The sequence below is a fragment of the Mustela nivalis genome, assembly GCF_964662115.1.
Source record: "Mustela nivalis genome assembly, chromosome: 20".
Lineage (NCBI taxonomy): Eukaryota > Metazoa > Chordata > Mammalia > Carnivora > Mustelidae > Mustela > Mustela nivalis.
Window position 1 is genome coordinate 4697830 of NC_139039.1, and position 16253 is coordinate 4714082.

The 16253-nt window shown below is 37.0% G+C and overlaps 1 protein-coding gene across 3 annotated transcripts in view; it reads left to right on the plus strand.

Moving 5' to 3' along the window:
• Positions 1 to 16253, plus strand: part of KAT6A (lysine acetyltransferase 6A) — a 110920-nt gene that overhangs the window by 68356 nt on the left and 26311 nt on the right. For all 3 annotated transcript variants that reach the window (XM_082715135.1, XM_082715133.1, XM_082715134.1), the window contains one exon: positions 4521 to 4639. In XM_082715135.1, coding sequence (XP_082571261.1) covers positions 4521 to 4639 — 119 coding nt within the window. The remainder of the gene's footprint in view (positions 1 to 4520; positions 4640 to 16253) is intronic.

Sequence of the window (16253 nt, forward strand, 5' to 3'; positions counted from 1 at the left end):
TTCTCACCAACATTTTTAAGTTCTAGTCTTTTTGATAATAGCCATCCTGACGGATGTGAGGTGATACCTCCTTATGTTTTTGATTTGGATTTCACTGTTGATTAATGATGTACAGCATCTTTCACGTACCTGTGGCCCATTTTTATGCCTTTGTTGGGAAAATTTCTGTTCATATCTTCTGCCCATTTTGAAGTGGATTGTTTCTGTAGGTTTTTTTTTTTTTAATGGGGTTGGGGAAGAGAGTGAGAGAACGTGCATGGGATTGGGGAAGCAGACGGAGAGAGAGATTCTTAAGCAAGCTCCATGGCCAGCACAGAGCCCATCACAGACAGGGCTGGATCTCACAACCCTGAGGTCTTGACGTGAGCTGAAATCAAGAGTCAGAGACTTAACCATTACATGGGTTGTTTGCTTTTTTGCTATTGAGTTGAATGAGTTCTTCGTATATTTTGGATGTTGACCCCTTATTGGATATATGATTTGTGAATATCTTCTTATATTCAGTAGGTTGCCTTTTTATTTTGCTGTTGGTTTCCTTTGCTCTGGAGAAGCTTTTTAGTTTGTTATAGTCCCCCTTGTTTGGTTTTGCTTTTGTTGCTTTTGGTTTTGCTTTCAGATTTTAAAAATGATTGTCAAAAATTATGTTAAGGAGATTACCACCTATGTTTTCTTTTAGGAGTTGTACAGTTTCAGGTTTTAAGTTCAGGTCTTGATTCTATTTTGAGTAACTTGGTATAAGAGAGTTGTGTAGTTTCATTCTTTCACATGTGGTTGTCCAGTTTTCCCACACTTTTTATCGAAAAGGCAGTCTTCCCCTGTTGTATGTTCTTGGCTCTTTTGTTGTAATTAATTGACTATATATGCATGGGTTTATTCACAGGCATTCAGTTCTATTGCACTGATCTTTGTGTCTTTTTTTTTCTTTTTTTAAGATTTTATTTATTTATTTGAGAGAGAAAGAGAGCATGAGAGGAGAAAGGTCAGTGGGAGAAGCAGCCTGATGTGGGGCTTGATCCCAGGACTCCAGGATAATGACCTGGAAGGTAGTCACTTAACCAACTGAGCCACCCAGATGCCCCTCTGTGTCTGTTTTTATGCCAATACCATACTGTTTTAATAACTATAGATTTGCAATATAGTTTGAAATCAGGGAGTGTTAGTGTTTTGTCCTTTTTTTCTCAAGATTGCTTTGGCTATTTGGGTTCTTTGGTTGCATACACATTTTTAGGATTTTTTTTTTCCATTTTTGTGAAAAATGCCATTAGAATTTTGTTGCGGATTGCATTGAATCTGTAGATGGCTTTAGGTACTGTGGACATTTTAACAGTATTCTTCCAACATCTCTCCATTTATTTGTGTCTTTAATTTCTTTCATTAATGTCATGTATGTGTGTGTGTACACACACACACAGTGTTTTGTCTTCAGTGTACAGGTGTTTCACCTGCTTGGTTAAATATTATTCCTAGGTATTTTACTCATTTTGATGCAATTATAAATGGGATTGTTTTCGTAATTTCTTTTTCGGTATCTGGTAGTTCGTTATTAGTGTATAGAAACAATTCAGATTTTTGTATTTTGATTTTGTATTTTTCAAACTTACTGAATTCATTTATTCTAAGTTTTTTGGTGGAGTCTTTAGGGTTTTCTCTATGTATTATGTCATCTGCAAATAGGGATGAGAGTTTCACTTCTTCTTTTCCAACTTGGATATCTTTTATTTTTTCCTTGCCTAATTGTTCTAGCTAGAACTTTCAGACTTATGTTGAATAAAAGTAGTGAGAATAGGTAGCCTTGTCTTATTCCTGATCTTAGAGGAAACTAGCTCTCAGCTTTTTACCATTGAGTATGATGTTAGCTGTGGGCTTGTCATATATGACTTTTATTATGTTGTGGTATGTTCTCTCTATACCTGGCTTGTTGAGAGTTTATAATCATAAATGGATTTGAATTTTGTCAAATGCCTTTTCTGCATATCTTGAAATGATCATATATCTGATTTTTATCTTTCTTTTTGTTATTATGGTATATCAGCTGATTTGTGGATATTGAACCATCCTTGAAGCTCTGGAATAAATCCTGTTTGATCATGGTATATGACCCGTTTACTGTATTGCTGAAATCAGTTTGCTAATACTTTGTTGAGGATTTTTGTATCTGTGTTCGTTGGGGATATCGACCTGTAATTTTCTTTTCTTTATCTTTGACTGGCTTGGGTAATGGTGGCCTCATAAAATGAGCTTGAAAGAGTTCCGCCTTTTTTTTTTTTCTTAAAGAGTTTGAGAAGGATTGGTACTAAAGTGTTTTTTGAATATTTGGTGGAATTCACCAGCAAAGCTTTTGTTTGTTGGGAAGTTTTTGATCATTGATTCAGCCTCCTTAATAGTAATTGGTCTGTTCATATTTTCTGTTTCATCATGATTCAGTCTTGGTAAGTTGTATGTTTGTAGGAATTTATCCATTTCTTCTAGATGTCCAGGTTTTTGGGGTATAATTATTCATAGTAGTAGTCCTCTGTGATTTTTGTATTTCTGTGTTACCAGGTGTAACAACCCTCTTTTTATTCATTTCATACTTACGTTTCAGGCTAGTTCCCTAGTTTTCAAAGTAGAAAAGATCTGTAGAGAAGACTTAATAGTGTAGCAGGTAATTCAAGTCAGAGGAGAGAAATTTTCATTAACTGTTTTGATCATTAAAATTTAAACTAGTCTCATTGCTCTTTCGTGCCTTGAGTTTACAGACTTAACCCTGTGAAGGAAGTAGAAAAGTGTCTGAGGAAAGTAGAAGAATGAGAATGGACTCCTTTGGATCACAAGGGTCAAAGATAGAGTATCTCATATACTGCAAGAGAATTTCTTAATGTTGATTTCCTTTCCCTGAAGGAAATCATAGTTCTGCTTTTCTTATCAGTGATTTTATTCACTGCTTCTTCATTCCTGCTTATATAGGAATAAGCAGATTGATTGGTCCAGCACAGGAGAAGAAATTCTCATCATTGTCAGGTCCCCCTTTTTATGCTGTATTTATTGGCTTTTCACCAGAGTGGCAATCAACTAATTACTGTGTAAGCACTTAAGTACTTTTCATGACTTTGTCAGTCATGTACACTGTAGCTCCAGTCTGAGTACATTTATCTAAGAAAATATGCAAGCCATTTAGGTCGGACTTAGGAGGAAAGAATCAAAAGCAGATCCTAGTGTGAAAGGCATTTTTGAATTAACTGTTTAACTGGAGATGGATTATTACTAGAATATCCTGGAAAGTTTTAGAACTAGAAGTTATTAGAGAATATTGGTAAAGTATATGGAGAATCATTATTGACTTTTTGCATTTGTGTGAGTTTTTGCTGTAATTGGCTTTGTAAATTTCTTTGTGAATTGTAGAGTTTAAGGGACAGTCTGTACCATCTGACAGAATGCTCTTGAATGCTCTACTAAATCTGTGCCTGCATCCATCTGTGTCATGCACTAGGGGGCATTAAAGTGACGTAGTATCTTCAGATCCATATTTTTCAATTTAGGAGTGGTTTCAGCAGTGAGTCCTTGTCCTTTTTCTTCTTATACTAAGTTAATAACAGACAGCCTATATGTCTATTTAATTTCAAAGGAACTGTTATGAATTGATCTTTTCTGCCGTGCTTATATAAATAGGAAATTAGTCCATCAGCTGTGTCATCTTCAAGTGCGGAAGATAATGATCTACATAGTCCCCTAATACTCCTTTCATGAATTTCCTTCCCCATGTGAGGAAGATACATCATTTACTGAATGATTATTATAATTTCTCATACTTACCCAGAGGATTATCATCTGTGATCTTCAGATTGTAGAGCTTTGTTTATTTAAAAGGGAACCCAGAATATGAGGGGAGTATGGTAGCTGTTTTGAAGGTTATCTTTTTCCTGAGATTAAGAATGTACTGACTGGCATTATGAAGATCATAAGACCGTTAAGATTTATAAAAGGAACAAATATTCCATGTTTTGGTACCATGTGATGAAAATCATGTCCTGCTGTAACATACACTTTTTCCATACTACCAAAGAAGGAAAAAGCAATATTTGAATATTGATATATTAAATTCATACTAAAATTTTTATGTTCATATTACTTCATAGTTTCATATTCCTTAGACCTTTTTCCTGTTCTGCTTTTGTGTAATTATTCTTTTAAGTTTTTATTTAAATTACAGTTAACATACACAGTATAATATTGTGTTTGCTTCAGGTGTATGGTATAGTGTTTCAGCACTTCACATCACCTGATGCTCATCAAACTTTTACATATATTATAATATATAATTGTATATATTATATATTTGTATATATTATATGTATGTATATGTTATAGAAATGTATGTATTATATACTAAAATACAATCTTTCCAGTTGTCAGTTTATTGTTATCTTCTTATAAAAATAATATCAAGGTCTTCAACCTGAAAGGCTTTTGAAATTTTTTCTAGTCCATTTATTAAACTAAGGGTAATATTGATAACATGTGAGCTCTTTTTTTATGTGCAGACAATCAGGATGGCTGGGATGGCAAACAAGAAAGTGAGGAACGGCTTTTTGGGAGCCAGGAAATCATGACTGAGAAAGATATGGAATTATTTCGTGATATCCAAGAACAAGCACTGCAGGTAAAGTTGGATATTCAGATTGGACAAATAATATGGTCCTGGACAAGAAACAGTATTAATTTATCCTGGGGTAAAGCAGTAACAGCAATTCATTTATCTGTCTGATCTGCAAATAGATGTCGTTTGTCTGTGTACATAGTTCTGCTTGTTAACATACTCCTTTTAAACCCATTATGACTGCTTTGGTTTTGCAGATAAACAGGTTTCCTTTGGCTATCAGCATTTTTTTTTTAAATAAAGATTTTATTTCTTTATTTGAGAGAGAGAGAAAGAGCACGCACACATGAACACAAGCCAGGAGAGGGGCAGAGGGAGATGGAGAAGCAGAAGACCCCCTGAGCAGGGAGCACAATGTGGGGCTTGCTCCCAGGACCCCAGGATCATGAACTGAGCTGAGGGCAGATGCTTAACCGACTGAGTCACCCAGGTGCCCGTTGACTACCGTATGAAATGAGTTTGGTTTATTTATTTTCTCTCTTATGTATGAAAAAGAGTTTGGGATTTGACCAACCAAAAAACAAAAACCACACTTTTTTCAAGCGATAAAACACCCATATTCATTACTGCTAGAAATATTTATTAAATGATTTTCCCTTAATCCTTTGGGACATGTAGCAAGATATGAATGTATAGACGGAGAACCTTCAGATGCTGAAGATGCCAAAGTGAATGATAGGATTCCTTTTCTCAAGCATAGTCTAGGAGAGACTTGTAAGTAAATGATTTCATTCATGTGGAAGGTTTAAGTATAGGATACATGGTGTTTGAGAGAATAAGGAACAAGCATCTACTTGTGCCTGGGCATTGAGGGAAAATACTATATGAGCTGGTCTTAAAGAATTTGTACTAGTTTATCACATGAAAAGGAATGGGGTCCCATATAATCAGAAGGAAAAGAAGCATGAAGACTTGAAAATGGGGGAAAACATGCTTAATTGTGGGAATAAATAAATTTTCACATAGGATTAAGAATATTAGGTAGAAATAGTAAGAGATGAGATTGGAAAAGTACAAGGGCTAGATCGTAAAGGCTCTTCCTAGATCATGTTCGTTTATCCTGTATCTTTTTTTTCTTTGCCACCAACTCATTATGTTAGCCAAGTTGAGTTCTATCTTGTCTTGAAAGTTAGAGTTTATAAGGCTGATGCTGGGGATTCCTATTGTATAGGGGACACTCCTTGGATTAAGAAACCCATTTGTGAACAGATTGTCTTTGTTGGTCACTATGCAAGTATTTTTGAAAAATAAAAACAGTATAAATAGCAAACATTTGCTGAGCATTCTACCATCTTATGATTTAACAAAGTATTGGCTTTGAGTCATCTAGATCTTGGTTCAGTTTGTGGTTTGTCATTTACTGACTTGTACTTTGGGCAGGTTGTTTAACCTTGGAAGGTACATTTCTTTTCTTACCAATGAGAAAAATGGTATTATAGATGTTACAGTAGAAATTTATATGGAGCTCAGTGGGAATTCAAAGGAGGAGGTAGTTCTTTTTTGAGGAACTTTTTTTTCTAAGTTGCCGACATAATGGTAATGCCCTTTTACTCCTACTCATTTGTGCATATTTCCTAAAAATAAAGATGTTCTTGCACATGATCATAGTATGATCGTCAAATGAGGAATTAACACAGATAAATTGTATTATCCAATCTGAAGATTTTGTTCAAATTTTGTCAGTTGTACCAGTAATGTTCTTTTATGGCAGTGTTCTTTTATCCAGTCTAGAATGTTCTTTTATCCAGTCTAGAATCATGTGTTTTAACCGTCATAGTCTGGAACAGTTCTTTGGTCTTTATCTTACATGATTTTGACATTTTTGAAGTACACAGGTCATTTATTTCAGAGACTGTCCATCACTTTGAGCTTGTTTTTTGTTCCACCATGATTAGAATCAGTTGATCCACTTCTGGCAGAAATACTGTAGAGGTGATGTGTCCTCTGTGCGTGATGTCGGGAGGTATGTAGTATTTGTGTGTCCTGTTACTCAGTGATGTTAACTCTGAACCCTTTGTTAAGCTGGAATTTTTTCTCTGTTAAATTATTTTCCTTTTGTAAGTATCTTCTGGCAATACATTTGAAACCACGTAATACCCTGTTTCTCATCAAACTTCTACCTGCTGGATTTAACACCCAGTGGTGATTCTTGCCTGAAACTATTACTCTGTTGGTTGCTAAACAGATGATTTTCTAATTCCATAATTTCTTTCATAAAGTTTATTAATTGGTAGTCTGCTGTAAGGAAGAGCCTTTTTTCTTCCCATTTATTTTATTCATTCCCTTTAGATTTGAAGATTTTTATTTAATGAATTATGATTTGTTGGTGTTGTTATTTATTTTGATGCTGACATTGTTCCAGATTTGGGCAGGAGAGATTCTTCAGGCCAGCAGCTGTGTTCTTTTGACATGTCCAATTTATTCAACTCTTTTTAAAAGTTGGATGTAATTGACATAAAACATTGTTAGTTTCAGCTATGCAACCTAATGATTCAATACTTGTGTATATCATCATCCTTTCTTCTGACCACAGTGATAGTGTTCTTGGCTCTTACTGTTCTAGCTGTAGACACAGCTATTTCTCTAAGGCATCTTGGTTTCTTTTAATGGGGAGTGGGAATAAATGGCATTTTTGTCCTTTTACTTGCTCAGGTCCAAAGGAGATATCTTGATTTTCTCTCTCTCTTTCTATTTTGTACTCTGTATTTAGTCCATCAGCAACTTCTAATGGTTCCACCTTCAAAATATATCCAGAATATGACTACTACTACTGATTATTTCTACCTTTACTATCTTAGTCTAAGCCACCATTATCTCTTGATTGGGCTGTTGTAATATCCCTAATCTCCTTGCTTCTACTTTTGTCCCTCACCCGATTCTCTAGTCTGTATTCTTTATACAAGGGCCAGAGTAAATATTTTCCAACTTAAGTTGGGTCATATTACTCCTCTGCACAGAAAACCTTTAATGTCTTTCAGTCTTGTTTAGAATTTTTAGTACATGCACTGCTGAAGCAAGCACTTGCTTAGAATTCTTAACAACCAAAGTCTTTATCCTTATTATTAAGACTGTAGCATTTCATGGCTGCCTTTTTCTTTGGCTACTCCCCTTGTTCTGGCCCTTTTTCACTTGTCTCCAGCCACAGGACTTCTCTTTCTCAGACACACCGGGCACCCTCCTGTCTTGGAGGCTTTGTACTTACTGCTCCCTCTGTCTGGATTGCTCTTTCTTTAGTCTAGATCTCTGGTTGGCAGGAGTTAGAATGATAGCGTGTGAAGAGAAAGATTGACTAGAAAGAGTTAAAAGGGATGCTGAGCCTTGCTGAGGCCCAGTGGAGACGATATAAATTTGTATCAACAGTAATCTAGTTAACTGTGTGTTTTCCAGAATTTTATTAAACTTGTGGTTGTCCCTGTGTATATCTGGCAGTGAGAATATAAACAGCTAGACTTTTGAATTCTAACTTGTGCTTATTTTCATTGGCAGTGAACTAAAATTCTTATGGTGGTGGTATTTCTCCATGAGATTCTTTCATTAGTATTCATGTGCCTGGCATGGTGTGAGAGCTGTAGGGTGAACAAAAAGACATAGACTTTACTTTCATGATGCTTTCAGTTTTATGAGCAAGACAATAAAACAATAAGCAGTCATAAATAAACAGTCATATAAATAAATCTTCAATTACAAACTGATAGGTAGTAGGAAGAAAATAAGAATTCATCAAGAGATTATAACAGGGGCTTCCTGATCTGGATTGCTGGAGGTTGGGATTCCTCTCTTAAGGAAGTAATAATTTACACAGAGACCTAAAAGATGAGTAGAAGTTCAGCAGGTCAAAGTGCTAGAGAGAAGAATGTTTCAGACATAAGGGGACTGCCTGTGTAAATGTTTTGAGACATACAAGAACTTGGTAAATTTGAGGAACTGTAAGGAGACCAGTATAACTTTAATACAATGAATAAAAGAGTCACACAGGATGAAGCTAGAGAGGTAGGCTGAGGACATAAATGAGGATTTGGCTTTTTATTGTAGTAGGAAACCAATGAATGATTTTTAGCAAAGAAATATAGCAAAGTCCGATTTGCATTAAATTTTTCTTTTCCTGGCCACTATATGAAGAATGGATTAGAATTAGGCAAGAGTGGAATACAGAAACCCTACTTAGAGGTTTTTTAAATGATTCAAATAAAAGAAGCCACTTAGACTAGAGGCGGCAGTGGAAATGGGAGAGAAGTGGACAGATTCAGAATATATTCTAGAGATGGAATCAGCAGAACTTGGTGATAGATTTGATATATTTTTTTAAAAGATTTTATTTATTTATTTGACAGAGAGAGAGATCACAAATAGGCAGAGAGACAGACAGAGAGAGAGATGAGGAGAAGCAGGCTCCCTGCTGAGCAGAGAGCCCTATGCGGGACTCGATCCCAGGCCCCTGGGATCATGACCTGAGCCGAAGGTAGAGGCTTAACCCACTGAGCCACCCAGGTGCCCCTAGATTTGATATGTTTGAAGGAGCAAGAGACTACCAGGGTTGACTCCCAGGTTCTCTGACTTCAGTCGGTTGAGGATGATTGGGAAAGTTACCATTGGTTAGATTATATGATGTTTTGAAAATATTTTTAAAGATAATGCATGAAGAAACTTTTGAGAGACTAGATATGGCTTAGTAGAAGCTCGCTCAAAGTTTGTTTCAGAAATATTGCAGGGAGATTACAGGGTCTTAGGTGATCTTACAGTTGTACTAGTAAAAGATAAGTGATACAGGAATTAAGTTTGGAATTCATCTAACCAACAACCTATCATTTATTGCATGCCATTTTGGTTCTAGGAACTGTGATAGGTGTAGAGGCTATGAGTAAGATGCAGTTTTTATTCTCATAGAGCTTACAGTCTAGTGAGAAATGTGCCAAGAAAAGCAAATCAGTGTTTGATTATAGTGATTTTATTGAGTAATTAAGTTTTGTATGGTGTGTTATCTAATTGAGTTAAGAATTATTTTTTTTTAACTTTTGTTTTTTCATATTCTTTCTTTTTTTTCTTTTAAGATTTTTATTTATTTATTTGACAGAGATCACAAGTAGGCAGAGAGGCAGGCAGAGAGAGAGGGGGGGGGGGGGGAAGCAGGCTTCCTGCCTAGCAGAGAGCCCGATGCAGGACCTGAGCCAAAGGCAGAGGCTTTAACCAGCTGAGTCACCCAGGCACCCCTGAGTTAAGAATTATTGAAATGTTTATTAAGGAACATCTATTAATTGGTTTTGATTTTTTTTTTTTAATTTCAGGAGTAAGAATATCATTTATCTGGTACTATATTTCTTTATTAGCTGTACAATGAATACATTCACTAAAAGCACCACCTCTGAAAAGAAAAATAGAAGTATGAGAAATTAGTAGTATAGGCTTTTGTTTTGGAGTTTTTTTCCAGCAGTAATCTTGCGGGCCTGGAGGAAATGGTTTTTCTTAAAAGTTCCATCACCAGAAAGAAGCATTTGTATTCAGCTCATTCTATTGGAACATAATAGCCTTTTTGAAATATATACAATGATTTTTACATAAAATATCAGCAAATAGCATGTTGTATTTCCATACTAATTTTAATGCTTTTTAATTCAAGAATTTGATTGCTTTTTTTTTTTTTTCTTGGTATGGTTGTAGAAAATTAACAGCATTTTTAAAATCTGTGTGGGCTGTTAAAATAATTTTTCTTTACATAAAGAATTGAACAGTTATTAAAATGGAATAAACTAGATTCAGTAACTTCCTAATCCTATGAGGTAAGGATTGTTAATGCCATTTTATATATGAGGAAATCAAGACTTTTAGTTGCATGACTTTCTTGAAGTTACATAACTAGTAATGGCAGAAGCGGGATTTGAACTCAGGCCGGTGCAGCTTCACATCTTATGCCCTTTTAATCACAGTAACATCCTGCATTACACTGTTAAAAAAAGTTATAGAGGCATCAAAATCATAAGGCATGTACTAAAGCCAAGTAGGGAAAAGTACATAGAAGATAAACCACAAACAGTGACATAAGAATACGAATTAATGTAAGTCATTGATGTATTAAATGATACAGATTGTTCCTATATGGCCAGAGAATACTAAGATTAGTAAGAGTTGGTATGATATGAGATGATTACAGAAGAAACTGGCTTAAAGGATGATTCAGATTTAGGTAAATGGAGAGGATGAGGGCTTACCGGGAAGAATAAATAACATTAAATTGAGCCTTGAGGGATAAATGACAACTATAAATATGAGAGACATCGTGAGTTTTGGTCCATCAGATCAACAAATAAGTCAAGTGAATTAAGGACTGAAAATTGACCATCAGATTTAGTAACATGGAGGTCAGCTTGAGAAGCATTTTCCATGAGGGAAGGGGAAGATGAAAATATAATTGGAGCTCATTCAAAGAGGAATGGAAGAAAAGAAATTGGTTATAGGAGTAATATGGGACTACTCTTTTGAGGTAGTTTGCAATGAAGGGGAACAGAGAAAGAGAATAATAGTTGGATGAAGATGTGAGGGCAAAAGAACGTACCCATTTTTTGAAATACGGAAGAAATAAATAACAGTTGTTTATATGCTGATAGCAATGATCAGTGGAGAGAAACCTGCTGATGAAAAGGGGGAAGGGGAAATTGTCCAGTATGCAGGTGGAGCACTGGCTTTAGATGGGAGCACAGACAGTTGAGTTCTAGTATTAAGGAATGACAGGCTCTGTGGGCACAGAGGGTAGACATGCAGATGTGGCTTTGGAAAGTTGTGGAAGTTCTCTTTTGACTGCTTCTTAGTTTTCTAGTGTAGTAGAAAGCAAAAGCTTGATTGGAAGTGAAGATAAGCTTAGAGGTGTTGGAGGCTTGAGGAGATAGAAAGTATGAAGTAATTTTTAAGGAAAATGGGAGAGTGAATGGAGTTAGAGAAGCATCAAAGGGCCCATTTGAGGTTGGTAATAAAGAATTACAAATTGAGAACAGTCAGTGTGATTCTGTGTTTTTCCTCTAACCGTATTCAGATGTTGGATTATGTGGAGAAGTGAATTTAACCAGAGTTGGGATTTTGTTGTTGCATCAGGGGAAAGGAAGGGAAGATAAAGATACATGCAAAGATGAGGAACAGTAAAAGACCTTGGAATCTAAGACGGTTTAGGAGAAAAGAGGGCATACAGAGAGAGAAAAACTGGTAGGGTCACTGGATTAGAGGTCCTGTGGTGAGAAAGGGTAATAAGGCTGAAAATAAAATTGTGGACTTTATCAGTATGTAATGGTAAAGCAAGGGAGATACCTGAGTGTAGATGAACAAAAAAGGCATGGGGGAAGAAAGAGACAGGAAGTAGTCTCTAATCATATCTGCAATTCTGAGATCCAGACTCCTAAAAACGTAATGAAATATTACCGTGATAAAATAAAAATAACATAAAATTTACCATCTTAACTGTTTTAAGAATACAGTCCAATCACATGAAGTACGTGTACACATTGTTGTGCAGCCATCACCACCATCCGTCTCCAGAATTTTTTTGTCTTCCCATACTGAAACTCTGTACCCATTACACCATAATTTCCCTTTTCTCCTTCTTCTAGCCCCTGGCAATCACTATTCTACTTTTTGTCTTTGAATTTAACTCCTATAGGTAGGCCTCAGTGGAACCATAAAATACCCTTATGTATGTGGCTTACTTTAATTAGCAGAATTTCTTTAAGGTTCTTCCAGGTTCATTCAGAATTCCCTTACCAGAATTTATATGTATATCACTTGGTATATATACCATGGATGTTTATCCATTCATCTGATGGACACCTAAGTTGCTTTTACGTTTTGACTATTTTGAATAATGCTGCTGTGAAGATGGAGGGGCAAATACCTGTTTTGAATCCCTGCTTTCAATTCTTTTATATATTGTTGGTTCATATGGAAATTCTGTTTAATTTTTTGAGAAACTGCCAAACTGTTTTCCACCATGCCTGCAGCATTTTACATTTTCACCAGGACTGCGCAAGGATTCCAAATTTTGCACATCCTCTCCAGATGCTTGTTATTCTCTGTTTTTTTGAAAGTATCCATTCTACTAGGTGTGGTGTGGTAATATTTCATTGTGGTTTGCATTTGCATTTCCCTAATGATTAGTCATTTTCTTTTCATGTGCTTATTGGCCATCTGTATATCCTTTTTGGAGAATGAAAAAAGTATATATAACTCATTCTACAGTAAGATCTCACTTACCTAAACAGAATTTTTGGCGAACCATGGCATGAACTGACATGAAACTATACATACTCTTTATTTATCCCATTTAATATGAATGTTCATGTGCTCTGCTAAAGAAATATTAGTGTATCTGATTATGGAGTGTTGCCCCAAATCCTACTGGGGCTGTTGATTTCAAATACATATGTAATACTTCGCTAACATCAAAAAAAAAAAAAAAATCAAGATTCTAAAGCACATTCTTTTCGAAGGGTTTTGGATAAGAGCCTGTGAACTTGTAGCTTCACTTCTTAGGAAAACTAAATTCCAATTCAAAAAAACTTAAAACTTTTGGAATTCAGAACATTAATCGAGGGAAGTACATACTTCGTATTTGACCACTCCCATTTTGTTCTTTTCTGTCTTTATTCTTCACTATTGATGTCCCTTTCCTGAAATTTTTTAAAAAAAGATTTTATGTATTTATTTGACAGAGATTACAAGTAGGCAGAGAGGCAGGTGGGGGGAAGCAGGCTCCCTGCTGAGCAGAGAGCCTGATGTGGGGCTCGATCCCAGGACCCTGAGACCACGACCCGAGCCAAAGGCAGAGACCTAACCCACTGAGCCACCCAGGCGCCCCCTTTCCTGAAATTTTTTGGCTCTTGATTTCTCTGAGCCTTTTTTCCCATCTGTGAAGTGGGCATATTGTTTTCTACTTTGAGGAACGGACTGACCGTATAAAGCGTAGAGTGTGGGACAGTATTGGCACCACAAATGCTGATTGTTTTTATTCTTCTAAGTTCATGCTCCCTCCATTTTGGAGCACTTGAACTCATTCTTACATCTCTCTTTCATCATGCAGCTTCTAATCCCTAATGAACGAAATTATTTTTTATTACAGTGTTTCTATAGGAAAATGTTCAAATACCAGAAAGACCTCTCTTTTCCGTACACTTCACATGCTCATACTAATAATAAGGGTACACTCCTCCCCTCTACTCCCACTTCAAAATGCCATTCCTCCATGGGGAATGGAAAGGGAAAGTTGAGGGGGAGCTATCTGATGGAAGGCAAGAGAAAGAGAGAGGAACTATATATCAGTTGTAATTTTCATGTTTGTACCAGATCTGGACGTGGACGGTACTGCAAGAGTTCCTTCTGTATATTGGAAATTAGAATTAGAGTCATTTGGTGAAGGTGGAGATTTTGCAGTAGAGTAATAATCTTTTCTTATAAAATGCTAGTAATTAAAGTTTTAATATCTAGCATAGGCATATTTAAACTTACCTTTTGGTTTATACCAATTCCTAGGGCATTTAGTGCCCCCCACCCTTAACTTTCTTAGATAGAAAGGTCCGTTCTGACTCGGGATGTATGTCATCTTTTCAAAATGTTGGCATATTCAGGGGCGCCTGGGTGGCTCAGTGGGCTTAAGCCTCTGCCTTCCGCTCAGGTCATGATCCCAGGGTCCTGGGATTGAGCCCCACATCGGGTTCTCTGCTCAGCAGGGAGCCTGCCTCCCCATCTCTCTCTGCCTGCCTCTCTGCCTGCTTGTGATTTCTGTCTGTCAAATAAATAAATAAAATCTTAAAAAAAAAAAAAAAAAAGAATCCATACATGGTCGTATTTAAAAAAAAAATGTTGGCATATTCAAATGAAAAGGAGGCACAAGGTGGCAGAATTCTAGTTTAAAAAAATTTTTGTGTGTGTGTTTTAAGATTTTATTTATTTGAGAAAGAGAGAATAGATGGGGGGGAGGGGGCAGAGGGAGGGAGAGAGAGAGAAATAGACTCCCTGCTGAGCAGGGAGCCCATTATGAGGCTTGATCCCAGGATCATGCCCTAAGCTGAAGGCAGATGCGTAACCCACTGAACCACCCAGGTGCCCCTGTGTTCTTAATTATGTTAGATAGCTGCTGCTTTAGAAAGCTGCATTTTTTTAAAGATTTTATTTATTTATTTGACACAAAGAGAGAGACCGCAAGTAGGCAGAGGTAGACAGAGAGGGGGAAGCAGGCTTCCTGCTGAGCAGAGAGCCCGATGTGTGGGGCTCAATCCCTGGACCCTGAGACCATGACCAAGCTGAAGGCAGAGGCTCAACCCTTTAAGCCACCCAGGTACCTCTAGAAAGCTGCATGTTTTGTTGTTGTTGTTGTTTTTTAAAGATTTTATTAGTTGACAGACAAGAGATCACAAGTAAGCAGAGAGACAGGCAGAGAGAGGAGGAAGCAGGCTCCCCACTGAGCAGAGAGCCTGATGCAGGACTCGCTCCCAGGACTCTGGGATCATGACCTGAGCTGAAGGCAGAGGCCATAACCCACTGAGCCACCCAGGCACCCCGAAAGCTGCATGTTTAATGAGAGTATTTTAGCAAAATTTAAAAATAAAACCTAGCAAAGCTAACCTTGTCATTCAGATTTTTTTTTTTTTAATTTTATTTATTTGAGACAGACGGAGAGAGAGAGAGCACAAGCGAGGGGGTAAGCGGGGTGGCAGAGGCAGAAGCAGACTCCCCACCAAGCAAGAAGCCTGCCACGGGACTTGATCCCAGGACCTTGAGATCACCATCTGAGCCGAAGGCAGATGCTTAACTGACTGAGCCACCCTGTTGCCCCGTCCTTGTGATTTTACAGTTTGATTCTGGCAAGGACTGAGTTAATGAGTGGTTTGGATGCAGCTGTTGCTTCCTCACTGCAGAGAGCCTTGTTAACTTGTAAACCTTAGTAAACGGAAACACACAGGCTCTTGAGGCTCTCATAAGGGAGTTGGAGATGGTGGTGGAGGACAGAGGTGGATGCGCGCATGTGCCAGCCATTTCACAGTGCAAAAAGGTGAGGATAGGTAAACGCAGTGGGGAAGCCTACTGTGAATCTAGTTTTACAGACTGTCTTAGTTGCGGTGATGTGCAAACAGTTATACTGGAATTGGATATCCACTTTTACATCAGGCATCCACCTGGAAGAGCGACGAGCAGCTGATGGGAAAGCTCTCAAACAACAGGCAGTGCCTCAGCAGGTGCATCTTTTCAGCCTCTGTGCTTTTTATCTAATCCTTGGCTCAGGAAGTTGTTTTCTGTTACTTGGTTGTTCTGATACTTTCTATACTATTGATCTTGTTATTTTGAGCTTTGAAGGTAGGTTAAAAGATGCTGCTTTATGAACTAGAGTACTTGATTCTGGAATGTAGTTTAAAAAACCGTGTTTTTATAGCCGTTTTACGAAGTTTTAATTTGGTTTCGAGAAATGAAAAAATCTTATTTTAACCTTGTCTTGTGTGTGTTTGTTTTTAATGATTTTTGCATTTGGAAGAGCCCCAGTACTCCTTGGTGTCATAACACAGTTGATCCAACTGAAAATGATTGTCTTTTGTTTCTAGATGGCTAAGGAAGAGGTTGAGGTTTTTCCTGGCTGTCTTCCAGTATGAAA